The following is a 21444-nucleotide window of genomic DNA, read 5'->3' on the forward strand; positions in this document are numbered from 1 at the left end:
CCTAATACCATTGGCTATCTTCATTCCTCTGTCCCCAGAACAACTGCTTCATTTTATAGTGTATACTAAGCAAAAGTCTACTGATTACTTTCTTTGTGTATAAGTATCTCCATCCACAGTCGCAAATGTATATACAAAATAAAAATAAAATAAGAGAAAATACAATACGATACAATAAACCATGTTTTCAGTAAGCACACAAATATTATTTCATCTTTTTCCCATTTGAATCTTTCTCTACAATGTCACGTCATGTATTCTCTAAGAAAGATTGACAAAGATTTTGCAATATACTTGATATCAGAATATCACAAATAATCTACCTATGCTATTGTAAATTAGGGTATCACTAAAAATAGTATTCTTCTTGAACTAGAAATTTGATTGAGACCAGTAGATGGATGTCCCTAAGATACCTTCAGTCAGTTTGAAGTTGGAGTAGGGTTTAAATTTGTCTGAAGGTATAAAATACCATATCCCCTGAGCTATTGCATTGTCTTCATTTTCTTTGCTTTTATTTTCCCTCCTTTAGATAATCCTGACTTGATATTTGGAGATGTCAAAGAGAGAGTATAACAGCTGAACAACATCACCAAAAGGATATTACATTTTCTCCAAGCTACAAGGCAGAAGGGATAGTACATCTTCTACAATCTGTCTTCATGAAGTGTTCTGATAGCAAATTTTGCCCTCATGCAGAAATTATTGCTGTAAGACATGTTTTATTAGTGGGTGGTTGGAGTTGGAGATGGGCATATGAACCCCCATATGGTCTTTTTTAGCCCAGAAGGGTTTATTGCCTGATGGCTGCAGCTGTAGAGGAATGGATTTATTGGCCTAGATTGTGCCTTTCTGCTCCTAAATTTCCAGATTCCTTCTTTATCTGTATATGGGAGAATATACTCACTTAAATTTTATATTATCTGGGATAAAAAGCAATTATCTCTGTAAGTAATTACATGATATATTGCGCACCTTCTTTCTTCCTTGTGATATAACCTGTCCTGTTAACCAGTCTAGGCACGGGGTGAAATGCTTACCCCCAAGGACCAAAATGTTACCTCTAATGTCTCACCTGGCCGATGTGCCTTTGGAACTGCCATGTTCATCACTCGCCCTCCATCCTGAGGTTTGGGGGGGGATGCAGTAAACCTGCAAATCCCCGACTCTGACGGCGTGCTTGAGGTCAGACTGTCTGTGTAGTCATTAGTCCCTGCCGTGAGCTGCTCTGACGACGTGTCTGATATGAAGCATTCAGTAATGGTGAACTTGGCATGTCTCAGCTGCTCTTCCATTTTTGCATGCTCATATGCTCTTGCTAGCTCTTCATATGTTGAGGAGGCACTTTCTGTGGAGACCATGCTGCTTCTTGCTCGATCTAACCACCCAAAAGATAAACAGTGGGAGAAAGAAAATGTCTGTACAATACCTTCTGGAAGAAGACAGAAAAGCATGACAGTGTTTCTTAATAAAATGCAGAAGCCTTGAAATTATCATGGTGATTTGAATAAATCTGCTTTGCTTTAAATGTCTCTACAATTTTAAGTTTAGTCAGTTGCTTGATAATTAGAGATAATCTAAAGTGAAGTCTTATTCTGCTAGCAGCATTATGTGGCTTAACATTAACTTCATAGTTTAGAAAAAATAACCTTTAATGCATGGAAAAGGTTTCTTTTCTTTTCTTTCCTTTTTTTTTTTTTTTTCAAAAAATAATTTCTCTGAAAGTTAAATGCTTTAAAAATGTTAGAAGCCCACAGAACAGATTTAGTAAAAACAGGAATAGTTTCTTAACATTCTCCTTTCAATGAATCTCACAGATATTTCTGAGAGGTGACTTCTGAGTGGAAAAGTGTTTTTTTTTTTTTTGTATCTGTTTCATCCTTTTTTTTAATCTTTTTTTTTTCTTTTTATGTTTTGAGAAATCCCTGAGAACAAAGGTCAAATATAAAGGCAGTGACTGATACACTTATGTTTGGTCTAGATGCCAACTGAAATATTAACTCATTTCATATAGAACAAATGGTCTTAAGAAAGCAATATTGTTTAGTAGCTACCAGTCTGCAGTGATTCAAGAGCTCTTTTAAATGCTGCTGAAGTTAATGGGGGCTTCATATTTGACTCATGGGCTATTGTGACCTAGAAGCTGTTGTTTCTGCTGATGATTTTCTAAGAACTTCAATATTTTTAAACAAGCACTGTTACTGAAGATGTAAATGGCAACTGATACACTAAAAACATTCTGGAAACACAACACTGGTTTCTGCACAGTTAAGGAGTCAAATCACTGGTCAGTTGCACCCATTGCACTTTTACTTCAATAGGCTGGAAGAGCATAGGTCTTTCAAAAGTTCCTTAGGAAGGAGTCATGTTTCCTTATAAGATCCGTACAATTCCAGACATTATTGGCGATGTTCCATAAGCAGGCTTAATGTAATAGCTAATTCATAAAAATGGGACTTCTATGGCAGCCAGAAGCAACTATGTTGTTATTGCAAACCTTTATCTTTTTTATTGTATGCTAGGATCCTTGCACCAGTTTTCATGGAATGAAAAGAACACTTTGTAAATAGGTCCATACATTATTTAAAATGACAAGTGATTCAACAATATGCTGTAACTTGCTTAAGATTTTGAGCTGGACAGAACTTAAGACTTTTAGTTTTTTTTTTTTTTTTTTTTTTCCCCTCCCCACTCGTCTCACTCTCCCAGAAACATCATTCTCTTTCTCCATTTGATTTGTAAATCAGACCAAAACAATGTCTTTCAATTTATTTATTTATTTTTTTCATCAACTGGAAGCTACTGGAAGGCTGCTGTTTGCCAGCGGCTTGAAGCAGTGTCTATAAACACTGATGGTCATGTAGAGCTCTCAGTTTGGTCCATGAAGATCAAGACTTGCAGTTTCTCATATCCCATGTCCTGGGGTGACTATTCCAGGAAGGATCTGCTTGAACGCCTACTTTAGACTAGCTAAAAGTTCAGGGTGAATGTGAAATTTAGTTTCATCATAATTTTTCTAGTGACATCTAGTTAGAACATTTTTAATTATTTAGAGCTATGAATGGCTGCAATGCATTTCTACTGAGCTTAAAAAGTACTACCTTTTAAACCCGGAATAATTTCTATATGAAATGCTAAATTCTGCCAAATATCAACTGCATCAATAAGATTCAGAAATCTCAACACCATATTGGAAAAGGGATCAAAGGCTCTAAGGGGTGCTGATTGATGCTCACCTGAACATGAGCTGGCAGTGTGCCCAGGTGGCCAAGAAGGCCAATGGCATCCTGGCTTGTATCAGGAATGGTGTAGCCAGCAGGAACAGGGAGGTGATCGTCCCCCTGTACTCTGCTCTGGTGAGGCCACACCGCAAGTACTGTGTCCAGCTTTAGGCCCCTCAGTACAAGAGGGACATCGAGGCCCTGGAGCATGTCCAGAGAAAGGCTATGAAGCTGGTGAAGGGCCTGGAACCCATGTCCTATGAGGAGCAGCTGAGGGAACTGGGGTTGTTTAGTCTGGAGAAGAGGAGGCTCAGGGGAGACCTTATTGCTCTCTTCAGCTACCTGAAAGGAAGGTGTGGGGATTTGGGGGGTCGGCCTCTTCTCACAGGTAACTACTGATAGGACTAGAGGGAATGGCCTCAAGTTGTGCCAGGGGAGGTTTAGGTTGGAAATGAAGAGACATTTCTTCTCAGAAAGAGCAGTCAGGTGTTGGAATGGGTTGCCCAGGGAAGTGGTGGTGTAGCCATCCCTGGGGGTGTTCAAGGAAAGGTTGGACGTGGTCCTTAGGGACATGGTTTAGTGGTTGACATTGGTAGTAGAGGGATGGTTGGACCAGATGATCTTGGAGGTCTTTCCCAACCTTAATGATTCTATGATTCTATTATTAGTTCAACTGATTCTTGAACACATTATTTGGCTACATCTACTGTGATGTTTATTTGGAAATTTTAAACATCTGAAGCATTTAGATTACACTGATTCTATACTTTCCCCAGAAATGAAAATGCATAATACAGCTACGTTTTGCCACAAGAAATCCTTTCTTGAGCACGGTCTACACATTACTATCAATTACATAAATCACTGTGTGTTCAAGGGCAGGCACAGAGTAGGAAAGTAGCCATGCTAAAATATACATTATGAAGTATGCTTACAAAATTGCATGTAGTTTGTCAATTAAACCAGACAGCAAATTAAATTCCCTACCTTTTGCCATACTCACTGGAAAATAACCTTGGGAGATGAAATATTAGAACATGTGCAACCACACCTGAAATCAGGAATGTCTATAATAAGAGTTTCTGAGATAACATCTGATATTCATATTTATATCTGTATAGGTGTTAGAACAAATCCTTAAAACCTCATGATCCTTCTACCTGAAAAAATCAGGAAGAAGTTCATTAACTGGCTAGAGGTATCTGTTGAATGGCGTTACCTTGTGAAGACAACATACAGGTCTGCAAGTTTAAGAGAATGAATTATGAAAAGATGAGCATTTCAACCTATAAATTACACGTTGCAAGGGAAGTCAGATGCCTGTTCTTACAGAGAGAATAAAAGCATTCATATTAGTTCTCATGGTGAAAGGTGAGTTACACCTACTGCTCTTTCTCTAAAGGACACACCTGCCTCACACAACCCATGCTTTTCCTTCCAAATCAGAACAGAAGATAGGCAATTTCTTCTGAGGAAGCCATTGTATGCCCAGTTTCATTTCTGTCAGGCATACCTTGAAAGCTATTTTATCTTTCTTCAAGTGTAACCTTTATTAGATTTGCTTCGTGACTACTCTTCTGCTTAGTCATTTACTCATTTATTCACCATATTTTTTTGTCACTTGTTCAGTGGAGGGCAGAAGGAGAAAGCTTTATCTTTCTGTTACAATTGGGTTTATAATGTGAAGACATCAAGGAGAGATGAAGACTGCAGGCAGAATATGTATTCAGTGTCTCCCCACTTACCATCTAGAGGAAAAAAGCCTACGTTGTTTCTGAGGAAAATCAGAGCTAACTGCTACTATATTCAGTGCTATGAATGGATTTTGGTTTGGACTCAAATTACAGACATTCCCGTCTCTCTCTCTCTCTCTTTTTTTTTTTTTTCCTGCTTAGAATATCCCTACAAACACAGTACATTACTGGAAAAAGGAAAAAAAAAACAAACAAAAAACAAAAAAAAACACCTTACCTCAGTGTAGCTCAAACCTTAAAACATTTCCACCTTTGACCAAGATATACTGTAGGTTGCTAATACTGCCCCTTCCTGGTCAATGACATTTCATGCAGCAAATTCTTCTACTTCTTCCTTCAGACACAGGAAATATAGAGTTTTGGCTACCAGAAGAATACCATCTCTTTCAAAGGACTCCAGTATGCATGTGTCATGAGAAAGTAAGGGCACAGTATTTGTTATCATTGGAATTATATGCATTTATGGCAACTATTATAAATATCCTACTGAAAAAACACCCTGGCCAGGAATAAATAGCAGCACCTAAGCATCAAACAAAGTATATTGAGGACCAAGAAGGTTAATCCAGCTACTGCCGACCCAGTTTTGCTGAGCAGCCCTGCAGAGAGACCTGTACCTGTGTCCTGTGAGGGGCTGACACTGTAGCTGTCGCTTTCCTTGTCCACGGATCCTGCTGGCCTGGGGGTGGGAAGCCTCCAGTCTGTGGTGAGGGTATGAGCTGATATGGTGGGGTGAGGTCTGTTGAGGGTCCACTGACTAGCATAGCGGTTGCGAGCTGTGGGTCCGGTTTTGGCACTCCTCCTTGTGGTAGGATCTGTGATGGATAACAGAGTGTCTTTGCCATTAGGCTCTTGAATAGACAAGGAAACAAGCCCTGTCAGGAGGGACTGGCCACTCATTTTGGTTAAAAAAGAACACAAAACATTCTTTGGGGGAAAAAAAAAAGGGTAAAAGCACATTCTTTAAATACCCTCTTTCTAATAAAAATGGAGCAGCTGAAGAACTGAGCCAGCCTCCCATTGACATGTTCATTAATCCGACACAACCAGTTCTTCAGCAGCAAAGCCACTCTAAGATGTGAAACAGCATGTGGCAAACAGACCTGGTCAGGGATTTCACACCACATCTCAAGTGAATTCTCAGGTAAATTATCCGTGTACGTGCCCTCAGAAACCCCCCAAAACAGGCACTTGCTCTCAGTTTGTAAAAATATGTGCTTAGAACTGTGGTGGCATAGTTTTCTATTCCAGCCATTTCACTAATACTTTTATCATATTATGCTGTTAATCAGCTACAGAGTTTTTTTTTTTTTAATAAATAGTCAGGATGTATGATATAGCATATATTAGATCCCTCAGAGTTTCAATAGTGACAGGCTTTTAAAGATCTGACTGTTTAAAAAAACAGTAAATAAAATTTCTTAAACTTTAAAAATCATTTGTTACTTGTTTAAGTATTTTACTTTTACAACATTTTACTTTTTATTGCCCTAGAGAAAATCTGGTGACCAACTGAGTGAAAATGAACTATTGACAAAAAACATCTTCTATGATTTTGTTAAAAATAATTCTTCTGTAAAAGTGAGGCTGGTACACCCTAACAAAGCAAGTGGAATAGAAAAAAAACCACCATTATTTGGCAAACAGAAAGTGACTAAATCAGCACTGAAAGATTTCTTTTTGAAGCTTCTGAAAGGCTATTACTAACAATAGAGAGAAAAGGTATTAGAAATGAAAAATTCAAATGTATTCAAATGATCTTTGGCATTCAAATGGTGAAGTCATCAGTCTTTGAGGTAACAGACTTCAGCAGAAGCAATTTAAAGAAAAAAAAAAAAAAAAAAACAATACCCAGATAATGACTCTGAGCATTGCTTCTCCTAAGCATTCCCAGTAAGAATATGTATCCTGTTGCTTCTAACCAAGTAATTTATTTGCAAACACCAGCTATAGTCTGTTCCTTCTCATATTTCATATATTCCCCCCCCCAGCAGTGGAAAAATATGAGCTGCCATTGATAATTGATCCTGCTGGTCATGCAACACATAACAGCCTCACACAGATAACACCCAAAAGCACACTTGGTACAAAGCGCCCAGTACAGACTGTCTGTGTAAACCACCCAATTGTACTGGCTGTGGAAAGTTGTCATGGGGCTGCTGCATGGCCAGAAGTGAGCCTTGTACCTGCTTCAAGGAAAGTCATGAAGGGACTGTCAGAGGGAGAGTGCTCATGGGAAAACACAGGGCACAGCGCTGGGACCGTTTGGTCTGGAGCAGAGAAGGCTTGGTGGGCAGGGATGCTCTGATGCTCTGACTCACCAGGCCTTCACTCACAATTTGGATGAGGGTAGGAGAGCCTGCTGCCAGCATGCAGGAGGTCGGTGCTAGTCCTGCTGAACATGTGCTGAGCAATAGCGCTGCACCAGCTGTGCTGCGCCTGTGTAAGGGATTTTGTAGCAGGGACTCGGCAAGGTCCACTGCCTACGTGGTGGAAAACAGCACGCCTCTGGTGCTCCAGCTGTTAAGACAGCCCTGCTGTCACATGCTGGAACACAGGAGCAGAATGCTGAGGTGAGCAGCAAAAAGGTTCATGAAACAAAAGGGTTCATAAATACAAAAGAATTAGATGGCAACTTAGAAAGGGCTCTAATGGGAAATTCGGCATTCACTGTGTATGCTCAGACCAGTACCTCTGCAACCTCTGAGCCACGTGTCCTGCACAAGCAGCTTTACAAAATCTCACAGCCCAGCTTCTCTCAAAGCTACAATAGTGTCTTAAATCCAGAGAAGGCTACCTAAAAGTGTTCGACCCAGCTCTGTGCACTGCTGCAATCAGATCTTTACTAAATAACAAATGTGTTGGTGGATTTCTATTTCCAAAGCAAGGCTGGACACAGATCACACTCTTACATACAACTTAAATCCCAGCCCAATCTGAGGGAAGTCTCTCAATGACTCCAGTGGCCTGAAGCACGTAACTGTACACATAAAAAAGGGAGTAGGAGTGGAAGAGGCTGGTGCTATAGACTACTGTGGTGTGGGACAGGTAGGTAATTTTAGGGTGGTACCTCTTTCCTTATAAAACATAGAGTTTGAAAACAATTGAGAGTACGTTGGTTGCTCAGATAAACTTGACCTACTCACATGCTAAAAAGATGGATGATTTTTTTCCGCTCTTACCAGACAGGCTAGCCAGCATACACATGAACCAAAGGAGGGAGAAAAAAGTGCTACCAGAAGGAAAACAAATGTTTTACCTTGAGTCTTCTCATTCAAACGACATGACTCTCCATAGATGAAAAAGGGATTCCAAATGACCGTACTAATCTAGTCCTCAAGAAATAATGAACCATAACTTATAGATCTCAGAGCTAGAAAATCAGCAAGGTCAGGACTACAACAGCTATAATTAATAAAGAGTGGGGTGGTAATGAAAATTAAATGAAGATTTTTCAAATAATCTGCATTCTAGGTGATTCACAACAGAAATATCAGCATTTATCTTCACCAAACTCACCAAGTAAACAAATTCTAAAACTGTCAGGGGATGAAAATAATCCAAGAGATTTTAGAGATTGCATACAGCTAGTGAATGTATTCCTTCAATCTAGTAAATTCCATTTACATAGATATGGAATACATTCTTGAGAGAAATTAAGAAGGATAGATTGCAGAAGCATATTCATTTATTTTAGTTTTTAATCACTGTAACTCAACATGAAGATGTCTGGGAAAAGTAATTTACCATAATAACTAAAAGTGGAAATACATCTTTTTCAGAAAAGCAATAATGAGAAATGTATTTCTTCCCTGACGGAGATGTAAGGACGGAAGACATTTTGAAATACAGTACAGATTGATCACTGAGAAAAAAATGCATTAGACATTAAAAGCCATTAAGCTAATTTACTCAATAAATTCTAGAAATTAAAAACTAGCATGAATTTGGTTTAATGAAAGCCAAATACTTCAAATTACACCTACATTTCAGATACATATGCAATTTTTACCATATTGAATTACTAAATGCAATTGTACAAGAAATGTTCTCTGCTGACCTAAATAGATTTCTCTCAACTTTCAGATTAAAGAAAACAGACAAACAAACAAACAAACAAAAAACCCAACACATAAGGATACAAACGCAGGAGCACCACATTCATTTTCTTACACCTTTCTCCTCTCCAGATAACAAATCCTCCTATACTCTTACTTGTTCCTGGCCGGGCATCAGAAACATCCACCAGTGGTCCTGTAGCCTGTGACACAGACTGGTAATGTACTGTGTGGGTGACAGTCAGTGACTTCTGTTTAGACGTCTCTCCAAAGTCAGCATCAGTTAGTAGAACTGTTGATCTGTCATCTGCAAGCAAAAATACTCATCAAATATTGAATAACGAAATTTATTTTTGTCTTCGTAACAGTTTTAAAATAAGTTCCCACATTAGTTTTCATCTGGGCTTCACCAAAGACAATGCAGTTTCCATTTCTGTGCAGGGCTGGAGATGGTTTTGAAGTGTGCACAGCAGCCTGGGAGCCTCTGGCTTTAACTGCAAATTTCACAAAAAAATAAGGAATAAGTGTAATTTTCCTGTTTTTATTTGGGATTTCACCTTGGAGTTGTGCAACTGAGACAGGCCATTAAGCATCCTTCCAAAAATTCTGTTGTGTGTAAATATTTTTGGCCATAATTCTTTCTTCTCCATCTTTTGTATGCTGCCCTGTTTCCTCTTCATTTTCAGAGAACTCAGCTGATCCCTTCAACAACATATTATTATTATTATTATTTTTATTAGCATAATTAGTAATGTCCTCAGTGTAATTACCCATGTCTTCCCCAAAGGAGGTCTTCAGGTAATATCACTAACTAGCCCTCTACTAGTCATCTTTTTTTTTTTTTTTTCCACAGACAGAATTAAGGCCATGACCCAAGACTTGTCTTAGGGTTCTGCTTAAATTTAAGCACCTCAGTACCCTACTAAAGACAATGGAAACACTCCTGCAGGGCAATTAAGCACCCTTAAGTCCAGCAAAAGCTGTTCTGCAAGCTAAGGACTAAGCCCTACCAGCTCTCTCCGCACCAAAGAGTCCTTCCTACAACAAACTTCACTACTGTAGGTCTGAAAGAGGAGCTCTGGAGAGCTTTATACAAGTCATGAAAGTTGTAACATGAAGCTGGACCTTTGGAAGGACTGGAAAAAAGGTTGAGCACTGACCTTTGCTGCTGTACAGTTCTGCTGTCTATTGCCTCCCAAGGGCTAAGCTATGTTCACCAAATTTCTGTACAGACCTTGCAGCCTGCAGAAAGCTAGTGCTATACAGATTATTTTTTTCCCCCAGTTGTGAACACCTTATTGTATTTCTTTCACTTTAAAGAGGAATCTGGTCTACTTGACTGTGGAAGGATTAACAGTGATAAATCTTCCACTGAATTTGTATTTGCAGAACAATTATGTGCATGCTATCAGATTTTCTTTTGCATTCTTTTCAGTCTTTTTATCTATTCTTGCTATGCTATATAGCTTTATAATGCATTTCTGAGGGTACTGGCAGCAACAGGGCTTCTATCCATTTACTGATGAGCAGAGGGTGATCCACTTCTTCTAAATATTCCTTTTTTTTATTTATTTTTAATCTTGACAAGACACTGTTAATGTGAACAGTGCACAAAAATATAACTAGCATTTTTTACCCAAAGAAGGCCATAAATAGAATGAGCATTATGAAACCAAATTATTCTATCTCTGGCAAAAGATGAGCTCTTATTCAGGTTGGGAATAAAGCCTCTTGGCAGTAAACTATGTCAAAGCCTGCCAAAGTGACTACTTATTCTGAATGCTTTGTGTAGAGCTGTCTATTTCCAAGGCACTGATCGCACTGCTATAGTTAAGGTACTAATGATATTTCCACTATAACCCCCTATTGCTCAGCAATTGTAACTCAAAAGTAAAAGCTGTCTTTAGGATGAAACTTGGCACAAAAGACTGCATCAAAGTGGCGAACTTTGGGAAGCTCAAATTTAAAAAAAAAAATAAAAAGTATGTTTTTCAGGTGAAGTGTAAGTCTCCTCTTCAAATCCACTGCACTGTGAAATGGCACCCCACTATGCCAGACCCTATCACGTGTGACAAGGTGTGGGATTAAAGCAGCTTGTTCCTCCCCAGTATGGGCATGGACAGGAGATGCTGCTCCTGGTTTGTGGAGCCTTCTCCAGCTATGCAGTCCCTGAGGTGCTACTACATTCTCATCCATCAAAGACTTTTTCTACATAGATTTTGACCCCAAAAGTTAGAAGTCCAACAAGGTCAGTCATTCTGGAGTGTCTTTCCACAGTCTGTACCCACAGAGTCATGAAATCAGGTTATATTTCTATTCTGTTGAGACTTCAGACATCTTGTGTTTTGATTATTTGAAAAAGGCAAACAAATCTGTTTACATGACACTTCAGCTATGTGCCAGCCACACAAGAAATACTGTTTTCTGATGTGTGAAATATTCTAGATTTGAATTTTGCATAAACAAAAGTTGAAACAGATCAATATGTTGATCATGTAACTTGATAAGAAAAAATGGATACAATGTGCAACATGTAAGTTTTAGAAGATGTCTGTTTGAAATCCTTGAATACTAGTTTTGTAGTTTCAGAATTTCATTTTCATTTTCCTTATACGTAATGCCAATGATCCAACTGTTTAGTCAAAGTCAATTGAGAAATCAAAACGAAAATCATTAAACTGCCAGTCTTCATTTTCTCCAAGCTTCTCTTTCCACTAGTTTTATTTTCCTAATGTTCTGAATTATTTTAAATATTATACTGAGACTACTGAAAGCAGAAACTGATTTAAAGGGCAGGAAAAAGGGGAGATTTAAATTAGAGGTTAGGAGGAAATTATTCTCTTGGAAGGATGTGAGGCACTGGAACAGGTTGCCCAGAGAAGCTGTGGGTTCCCCATCCCTGGAGGTGTTCAAGACCAGGTTGGATGGGGCTTTGAGCAACCTGATCTAGTGGGTGGCATCCCTGCCTATGGCAGGGAGTTGGAACTAGATGATCTTTAAGGTCCTTTCCAACCCGAGCCATTCTATTATATGAAAAGAAACAGTTAATTTCTCAAATGTGACAAATTACTCTGCAGCTCTTCCTTCTTGATGCATGCAGTCAGAGGAAAGGTGTGAGGTAAAGGATGTCCACCAGAAGTGCTTGTTTTATTAACTGGTGAAAACAAACCCAACAATAATTTACCAATGGTCTCCATCGTGTCCCTCTCCTCAATCAGAAGCTGTGCTCTGGGAATGTCTATGTGCATCCTCAGCGTTTGCTGCTGCTTATTAAGTGTATCTGATGTCCGGGTATTCTTGCTGGAAACAAAAGAGAGGCAAACACAGTAAGATTCAGCCTAACTGAAAAGATACTTGCAAACTTGCTAACTATAAGTCTGCCCAGCTCGAACTAAAAATAATAGAACAAATCAGCAAAATACTCATACATTTTATATTCCCCTCTTCAGAACAAGCACTTGGTATTATTTTATTGCATGCGGCAAGGCATTTAGATGAATGCACAGTGTCGAGGGTTTGGTCTATTATTTTTCAGCAGGGATCTTTTGAAAATTTCATATAGTTTTCTACAAGTGTTGTCATATAAGGAAATTAATAAAAAGTTTTTAAGATTGACCTTTTCTTTCATTCCTTATGAATGTAAGTAAAGAAATATGTAGCTGATCAAACAGGTTGGTAGGAAAATGTCTTGTAGTAATTTCTAATTATTTCTAAACTTTCCATTATTTTTCCTCAGATAAATTCCAAATGTCACTAGAATTGATAAATGAAAAAGCAAACAAATGACTAGAGATTTAATTAGTACTAACAAATTGCACAAAATAAATAAAGGTTTTAGGTCCATTGATGCTGCAAGAGTAAAATTGCAAATCTTGTTTGCATTCATGGATTATTTCTAATTGATTGATGCGATATTCTAAAAAAGAATCTAAAACAATTACTCTATCATCATGCAAATTGAAACAATTTCATTTTGAAGTTTGTGTACCAGAAAATGACTTCTTAAATGAACTGTCTACCAAAAGCAAATGAAAATGGATAGTAAAATTGAGTGCTACAACCATTTCCAGTACAGAACTTGCACCAAGGAATCTTCAGACTGCACTAAAAACACAGGAACTTTTTACCTTTTCAGATGTAATTACTCCGTTGAGAAGAAGAAATATTTGCAAATACTTGTTTAGGTAAGATGGCTGAGAAAAATTAAGACAAATGACCTATTGGTGTGATTCAAGTTCTCACATATTAAAGGACTTTAAAATTCAGTAGAGGGTCATTTTCTGGTGCAAAGTAACTGTAAATCACTCACTTTAATTCTCCTTGGGCAAAGAATTATTGTTATTAATGGAATCTTCAGAGGACTATTAAGCTGCATGATGATAAACTCACTCCTTTCCTAAATGAGGACCACTATGTAGGAGTTTAATGCCACTTTGATGCATGCCGGATGAGATGACATTTCTAGCAATTTGCCTTAACTTCCTGCTGTTTCCATGCCAGCAGGACATAACTATTCTAGGTTTGGGGGTTCCCTTACATCTTTTTTATGAGGAATTTCCTTGTCACTCAGTTGTCAGAAATTCTGACACAAATCCAGGACTAAGATCTTCAAGGCACACAGGTACACACCTCTGATTCTCACCTTCTGTTTTACCCTCCTCTTGTGGTCCCCAGCATGATCACTATCTATCCATCTCACAAACTTTAATGTCTCTGTCTTTCAGAGGTCAGGCAGTACTATTGCTCTGATAGTACAGATGGATAGCTGAAATGCATTCAGACAGCCTACAACTGGTGCATCATTTAATCATTCTGAAAGCAAAATATCAAGAGAGCTACACAGGGCTGCCAGACTTGTCTCCATATGTAATCAGTGGAGAATAGTAGTCACAGTGTCTTATTAACCACATAAATTTTCAAAGACATTTAGGATTCTCAAATGCAGATAAATTCCACAATGACGTTCTCAAAGTCTCTGCAAAATCTCTGCATGGATTAGATGCCACTATCCTATTGGTTTCCACTCAAGCTGCTGAAATGTTCTGAGAATTGGAGACTAATATATTATCTGTATGCCAAATATGCATGAATAGATGCCCTTGAAAAGTCAGGCCACACTGGGCTTGTCCAAGATCACACAACAAACCTGTGATCAAACAGAAAACTGAATTTGTGAGATCCAATTTCAAATAAAAATCAATAATTCAATACTTATTAGATACATTCAGATACATATACAACACATGCAATACAAAATCAAGTCCAGTAAATGAATCCTTGCACCCTTCACCTGCTCACCAGAGTTTTAGGAGGCAAAGTGATCAAATCACACATCTTCCTCAGAGAATGCAGAATACAGAATGCTCTAACCCCGGCATCGTGGTTAGAGCTAGAAGCTCTTCTGCAGTACACTCTGTATTCCTACTATTGCAAAGTATTGAACAGTACAGAAAGAATTGTTTGCACCACAAAGGGCAGAAGGGCAGTTCCACAGCTTTGTAGCTGTACTGTTCACCTGCCCAGAGGGAACTCTGAATTTATTCTTGGCTCCAGGGAGAGTTTAGTGCAAAATGTGTGGAAAGTCCTTCAAGTCAGAACTGAAACCTAAGACTTTTTATGTTCAGGAAGATTCCCTACTACTAATCTTGAGTTATGCCTCATCTTGTGTGATCTCTCTCCTCTTTCTTACTGGTCTAATTAATTCTCTATGCAACAGCACTGTGGCATGGAGTGTCCAAACACAGAACAGGCAATTGGCAGTGCCAAGAAGGTTGCTGCTAATTAGCATGTAACCTCTTTCTGGCTCAATGAATTTTAAATTATTTTCTGCAGACCACAATAACTCAACTGTCAGCTTAAAAAAACTGAAGTGCCAACAGCAATTATGTGCCTCTAGGACTTGGCAGTGAGGCAGAGATTTTTAGTATTGCAATTTTTGAAGTTTGGTGCCCAAGTATTTTCTAACCTAGCAAAATTCAGGCATCCAAGTATTATAATGGCCTGGTGGATGAGGAGCCCAACAATTAATTCTTTAAAGGGAGGAAACACATCTACCTGTATTTTCATTCATCTACAGATACAAAATTTCAAAACTTAAACATGTGCTATGTGTCTATTCTTTACCTGTCAGACCTGGAAATGATTTGTGTGTAATATAGCTCATTCTCTCCAATTCATTGAACCTCTGAGCTCCAAATTGTTAGAGACTAGGAGCCTGTCTGGGGAACGAGTCAGTATGTATTTGCTGCATTGCTTTCCTCTACCCAAGTGTCTGCTTTGGGCCACTATTATAGACAAATACTTGGCTACACCTGTGCCTTTGGGTCTGATTGAGCAGAGCTTTTATGTACAGTCTGTGGATAAACAAGCCCTTCTCCAGAGCCAGTACAGTGCATGATGCATTTTGAAAGAGCGCAAGTGCACATAGTTATAAGAATATTTCCTCTTTAAATATTCTTCCTAGATATGTAATAAAAAAATACTTATCTGAGTGACTGAAAATGTCCGTATGCACAGCAGAGTGTTAGATCAAGCTAGTTTTGTAAAGGGATAAAATATATCACTCTGTAAAGTTATTCTGGGTGCTTGCTGCAAATCAAGAGTCAAGCCACCTCAGTGTTTCCTGATGTCTAAGCTGGTAGTTGTAAAAACATACCAGAAACTAAACTTTGTAAATAATCTGCCAGTCAAGGGGATTTTCAGGGAGAAAATATTCCTTACCCTGTGTTCAAAATTAGAAAGCTCAGCCAATTGCTACACCAATTCACAGTGAACAACTACAAAGAAGATGGCTGGATCTGCTTTCACCCCAAAAAAGATCAAAAAGCTGTGATTGTACAGCAGCAGAGATTTTTATTTGCTAGTTTAAAGTATCAGCAACAAGTTGTGCAGCTCCTGTTAAACTGCTAACTGCTGGGGCTTACCCTGCTCCCCAGGTATTTGACTTAAACAGCCAAAGCTGGCAACTTTCAAAGCAAAGACTCAAGCTCCATTCTTAATCCGCTTTACACACACTTATAAAAATCTCCTCAAACAGGAAGATACACAAAGCTCTCTCCATCCCTCACACCTTCTTAGCAAGGAGGGAATCTTCTTCTCTGCTTTATATCCCATACTCAAGTGGCAAGGCACAACCAATGGCCACCCTTTTTCTTGATATTTGTAACACAGCAGATTTTGGTGAAATCTAAAATATATAAAATATCAGAAGCTTTATAATATGTTACTATTGTTTTGGAAAGGGTCGTTTATCCTTTGATTATTAACATGCTACATCTTCAGGAGCATATAGTGTTGGTGGGTGGCTCAGGTTTTTGGTTGGGGGTATTTCATAGCTGTTTCAGAAGTAACTGAGTGTGTACCATGTGGAAAGTTCATCAAAATAGCATCACTTTGAGAGTTCCAAGTTGAGAGGCTTCTCCATATGTAGGACCTTAAAGTCCTGCCTTATTAGTCATTTGCCTTTGTTCACACTTTAAGTATAAAATATGACTATTTAATAAAAACAAGATTTTTTTCAAATAAATGAATGGGAGAAAATGAAAGGAGAAGCAAAAAGAAACAGTGGCAGACAATTACGTAGAAAAGCAGCTCTCAACTAAAGGCTAGGAAGGGATCCAACTGCTGTCTGAGTGTATCAGGCGCAGAGAGCAAAAAATCTTTAAACTTAAGGTTAGCATTGGCAGAGGGAAAAATGGACCATTTATGCTGGCAGTTTGATAATTTTCTAAGCATCAGAGGAGTGAGGCTCTGAAATTGCCATGCAGAGGTGGTGATAAGACCAATGGAGTTAAGCAGGGTTAAGGCAGAGGTTTACTAGTTTTGCAGAGGTATTATGTGTGGTTGTCCATGGGACCGAATATCTTCATTCAGAAGTTGCATACTGAAGTCCATGCTGGGTTTCTTTAGGGAACAGGCATACTGCATATGCTAATCTGTGCCTTTTTTTTTGTGTCATGAAAAATGTGTCGCAGCATATCTCCTTGAAATTGCTTAAACCTGCAATTTGCTGCTAGCAGGGGTTTCTAAGTTGCAAAAAAGAATAAAGTGACCTGAACTGCATGACCAGTTTTGTTAAAATCAATGGGACTATTCAGGTGTATTTGGAGACTGATGTCATAGAGCTGAGTTCACATTAAAACCATCTGTCACCATGTCTTGGGTAAGTGTATTCTTATAGTAGCAGGTGAAGCTTATCATAGGTGAGGAAGTTTAGAGTATGCTTCATTTGATAAAATATCCATGACATTCTCAAATTTGTTCCTTAAAAATAAAAAAGATTTTCTAGCAAACAAAAGCTCACTTGAACTTAGAAATATTCCCTTGTTGATCTCATTTTCAAATATATGCAGCAGATTTAAAGTCCAACATTTTCCCCAGATAAAACAATAAACACTGTAGATATGAAATTTCCATCTCTGAAGGAATTTAGATGCCACAATAGTCATTCTGTTGCAATTCCACAACTGAATTAGATTTCTGGGTGCTGAACTGATGGAACAGAACTGAAAAATAATAAATGGATTTTCCTGCTCTTATACACCTGAGGGTATAAGCAGCTACATAAATATAACTGTAGTATTACATAAATAAAACTATAAAGTTTAGAGATATTCACATCCAGGCACTTACTGCCTTCAAACCCATGATCTCAAAAGGGCAATTTCTTTGGTACATATTATGCAAATGTTTTTCTGAATAGGAAAAATGTCCAAATTAACCCACATGTATTCTATAATTTAATCCACTAATACAAGAGACGGCAAATTTTACTATTGTGTTCTGTTACAGGACTGACCACAAACTGTCTGTTTTCTCGTATTTCTAGCCATCAGTGTATCCTAGTTTTTAACAGAGTCAAATGGTGTGTTTTGAGAAAGGCTTTAGGAATAGAAGACTCCTTTTGTCCCTATAATAATTTTTAAGTATGATGCCATAGCTGACAATTAATTTTCAATTTAAGAAGATTGAATTTATTCTTACCTCATAAGCATTTCAGCCAAACTCTTTGCATCTAGAAGAAAACAGAAAAGATGTCAGGAGTTGCTATCTGTTTGTATCACAAATGAAAATTTTTGTGATAGATGGATTATTAGGAAGTGATTTGAATCAGCCATATGTAAGACTACTGTCAATTCTCAGATCAGTAATGAAGACAAAATAGTGTCCAAAAGTTCCTACTTTTGTTGGAACTGCATTTCACTACATTAGATCTTTCTGCCCCAAAGAGCCCTGTTTAGTTCCTCAGTAGCACTGAAAATGCTTAGAGATGTACAACAACTGTTGGATTTGAAGAAAAGGGAGCATGGAATAAAATAGACTTTAACTGGAAACAACTACAGACACTCTTTAGAAATGCAGATATTTTAACAACCAGCAGGGTTCTCTGTTCCTTCATGCCATAGTTAGCAAGCAAGAGGGTGAGGAAGGAAGAAAGGGCAAGAGGACAGAAATGCTGACATCCATCTCTGGGCAGGAGCTGAAGCTGATCTGGACGAGCAATTGCCAGCCTGCCATTTTCAAACCCAACCTGACTGCATGGAGGAGGTGCAAGGGAGGTCTCCAAGGAGAGATTGGTTGCTCTCAGGTATGAATGCTTTGCAACTAGCAATAATTCAAAACTTCTGGGTCTTCAGAGGGCTGTCTGTATGCAAAACAGGAGGTAGCTGATTCCCACTTGGATCAGCCCTGCAAAATGAGGTGCTGCTGATGGAGAAATATTTCCATTATCATTGCTGCTATTATTAACATAAAACCCTTTGGGGATATCATTATTATGGTAAACACCAGATCAAAGTACACAGCTGAAGGTTGGTTCACCCAGTGTTCTTCAGGTAGCTTCCTGTGAAACTTTATAAACATACAATAATGATTTCTGTGGTATTATTCGGCAAAAAGACAGCTACACTTTGTTCTCCTACAGTTTGCCACTAAACAAACTCACTTGAAAATGCTGAGTTCAGAGTCCCTAAATAACAATATCACAGAGCAACAAAGCAGCCTTTTGTGCAACCAAGTAAAGCAAATCCGAGAAGAAAACAATTCAAGTTCCAAGTCTTCAAGGAACTCTCCTGTTAGGTGAAACTTTAAATTCCTCCTCTTATCTCCTGCTTGTAAATCTACCTGCATCTTCTAAGACATTTACTGAATTTGTCTTTGTTTTCTCCCTCTCACTTCTGAAACCCTTTTTATTCCTTAATCACCTCTTGGGTCTCCTACACCTATTGCAATTTCTTTGTCTGTGATCCTATTAAATTTCCTGCCTTTAAAATTCAGAGGATGCAGGCAGAAACAAGCCATCAACTTAATGCATCACTCTGGTTACATTTATATTTGTTTTTAAAAGGGATAAACAAAGTGCTCTTTTTATTTTTAACAAAACATCTTCCACCAACTTTCTGCATTCGGTTTCTCTGACACTGTGCCAGCTTGCCTGTCTTAGACTTCATTCTTCACAATTACTGTTGCAGCTGAAATTCTGTGCTTCTTCTAGGTCTGCTTGTTCCACTCCTTTATTTTTAATTTTCCCCTCATTCATTTTCAGCACAAAGAATGGAAGATTCCTGCTGAAGGGAAGGACTCTGTCTGAGATGTCTGATCTTATTCAAACAGCACTACATTTAGGCATATAGACTTTCTGTTTTTTTTGCTATGGGATAGATTTTGCTGTGAACGCTCCTGTAAGTGCTTCTTCATAGTACAATACCACAAGGACAACATCTTTATGTCATAAGGCAAAGTACCAGTATGCTGCTGCTCCAAATGACACCAGAGATAGTTTTCGTACTGACTTCTAAGGACCTCGAAAGGGATTTAGATCTTTTGAAGAATAGAAGGGAAAAAAAGAAAAAGAAAAAAAGAAAAAAAAATCTGATTCCAAGTCTATTTTATTTTATTTATTTTATTTTATTTTAAACAAGCTTTATGATGCTTCCTGTTTCCTGTTGTTGTAGCAGCACTGGGATCATGTAGGGCCTTGACGCACACATTCTCCCTCTGGCACACCCAGTAATGGTGATTTAATATACAAATATTTCTTTCACTCAGAGAGTGGATTTGTAAAGTAATGACTGCATCCTTGACTGAAGACTGTGGATATTTGTGCAAGTAGTGCACAACTCAAGGAAAATGAAAGGAATAGACTTGAAGATTGACTGACCTATTTCAGTTCCTTTCTAGATTAGTTTCCCAGGATTAAATAACAATATTCATGGGATTTTTGTTTGTTTGTTTTTGTTTCAACCATAAATGTTTTAAAAATGCTAGGAACCCAGAGTTTTGAAGTGTGTAATTCAGTCCCTTGACTGTATTGACTAGATTGTCAGAGCGCCTTGGATGACCAGCTCAGATGAGTATGCTCGGTTTGGTGAAACACACTGGAGGAACTGAACACAGGTATGTTCACTCTTGTGCCTTTTCCCTAGCATTGAAACAACTTCCCTCATATATTCTCAGATGCTGCACAGCTGTGTTCCATGCTGCATCTGGGAAAGATGTTATGTTTTCACCATTAAACATGTGGCTCATATTCAAATGCACATTTACATATGCTCTTGATCAAGGAGATGCAAAGGATCAAATCGTCTGTGCATCTTCAATCAAAAATAGCACGAGACTTCACACAAGATCATGTTACATATCAAAAACTGAATGAAATAGTAGTGCAGAAAATAAAATAATAAAGTCATCAGGGTTTAACAGATGAAGAAAGTTGTTGCAATGGACAGCAGTATTAGTAAAGATAATGGTGGCTCTACTGGACACACCGTTTGGTGTAGGACTGGACCAAAACAAATGTCCCAAGAAGATAAGGGATCTTATGTATTTGTCAAAGGAAAACCACAAACCCTAAAGCTACTGAATATGATAACAATGTGTCCAAAACATCAGCTACAGAAGAAATGTCTTTTTCACCAGATAATGGGTATAGACTGCAGACTACTGTGCTGTATATTTCCTACATGACACATTTCATCAGTAAATTGAGAAAGCTTCATAAAAGGAATCAATATCCCAGCCAGCGGCTTGTCTCCTAGCTTTTGGGTAGGGAAAACAGGGTTCAGAGAGGCTATGGATGACTGACTGAAGGTGACAATCTCCCGTCCCAGCCAAGCATCACCCTAAGTGAAAAAGTCAAACTTCTCTCAGTGGTTTTGTCACGTGACTGCACAAACAAGGATATACTCAGCAGCAGCCCTCACTTTCATTTGCTTCTTTAAAATACTTAACACATTTGGCTTGCCACTTGGGAAATCAGGGTCCATGATACAGTTTTAAATAGCATGGTGCTGCTTTTGAACTACCATGCTGCACTGACACTTTCTGCTTGGGTTAAGGTGAGCTGAGTTTGAAAACAAAGGGAAAACTATTTCAGTGGTAGTGGAGCTAGGTTAATAGTAGAGAGAAAGTGGT

The 21444-nt window shown here is 38.3% G+C and overlaps 1 protein-coding gene across 3 annotated transcripts in view; it reads right to left on the bottom strand.

Moving 5' to 3' along the window:
• DSCAM (DS cell adhesion molecule) overlaps window positions 1-21444 on the bottom strand; it is a 475409-nt gene that overhangs the window by 17473 nt on the left and 436492 nt on the right. The window contains exons 28-32 of one of the 3 annotated variants that reach the window (XM_048071347.2): window positions 18016-18046; window positions 12218-12333; window positions 9191-9340; window positions 5593-5790; window positions 1076-1378 (exon numbers count right to left, since the gene is read on the bottom strand). In XM_048071347.2, coding sequence (XP_047927304.1) covers window positions 1076-1378; window positions 5593-5790; window positions 9191-9340; window positions 12218-12333; window positions 18016-18046 — 798 coding nt within the window. Of the gene's footprint in view, window positions 1-1075; window positions 1379-5592; window positions 5791-8234; window positions 8349-9117; window positions 9341-12217; window positions 12334-18015; window positions 18047-21444 lie in introns of those variants that run through there. The other 2 variants (XR_007165989.2, XR_007165990.2) reach the window with 2 other exon arrangements.

The sequence above is a fragment of the Anser cygnoides genome, chromosome 1 (genome assembly GCF_040182565.1).
Source record: "Anser cygnoides isolate HZ-2024a breed goose chromosome 1, Taihu_goose_T2T_genome, whole genome shotgun sequence".
NCBI classification, from domain to species: domain Eukaryota; kingdom Metazoa; phylum Chordata; class Aves; order Anseriformes; family Anatidae; genus Anser; species Anser cygnoides.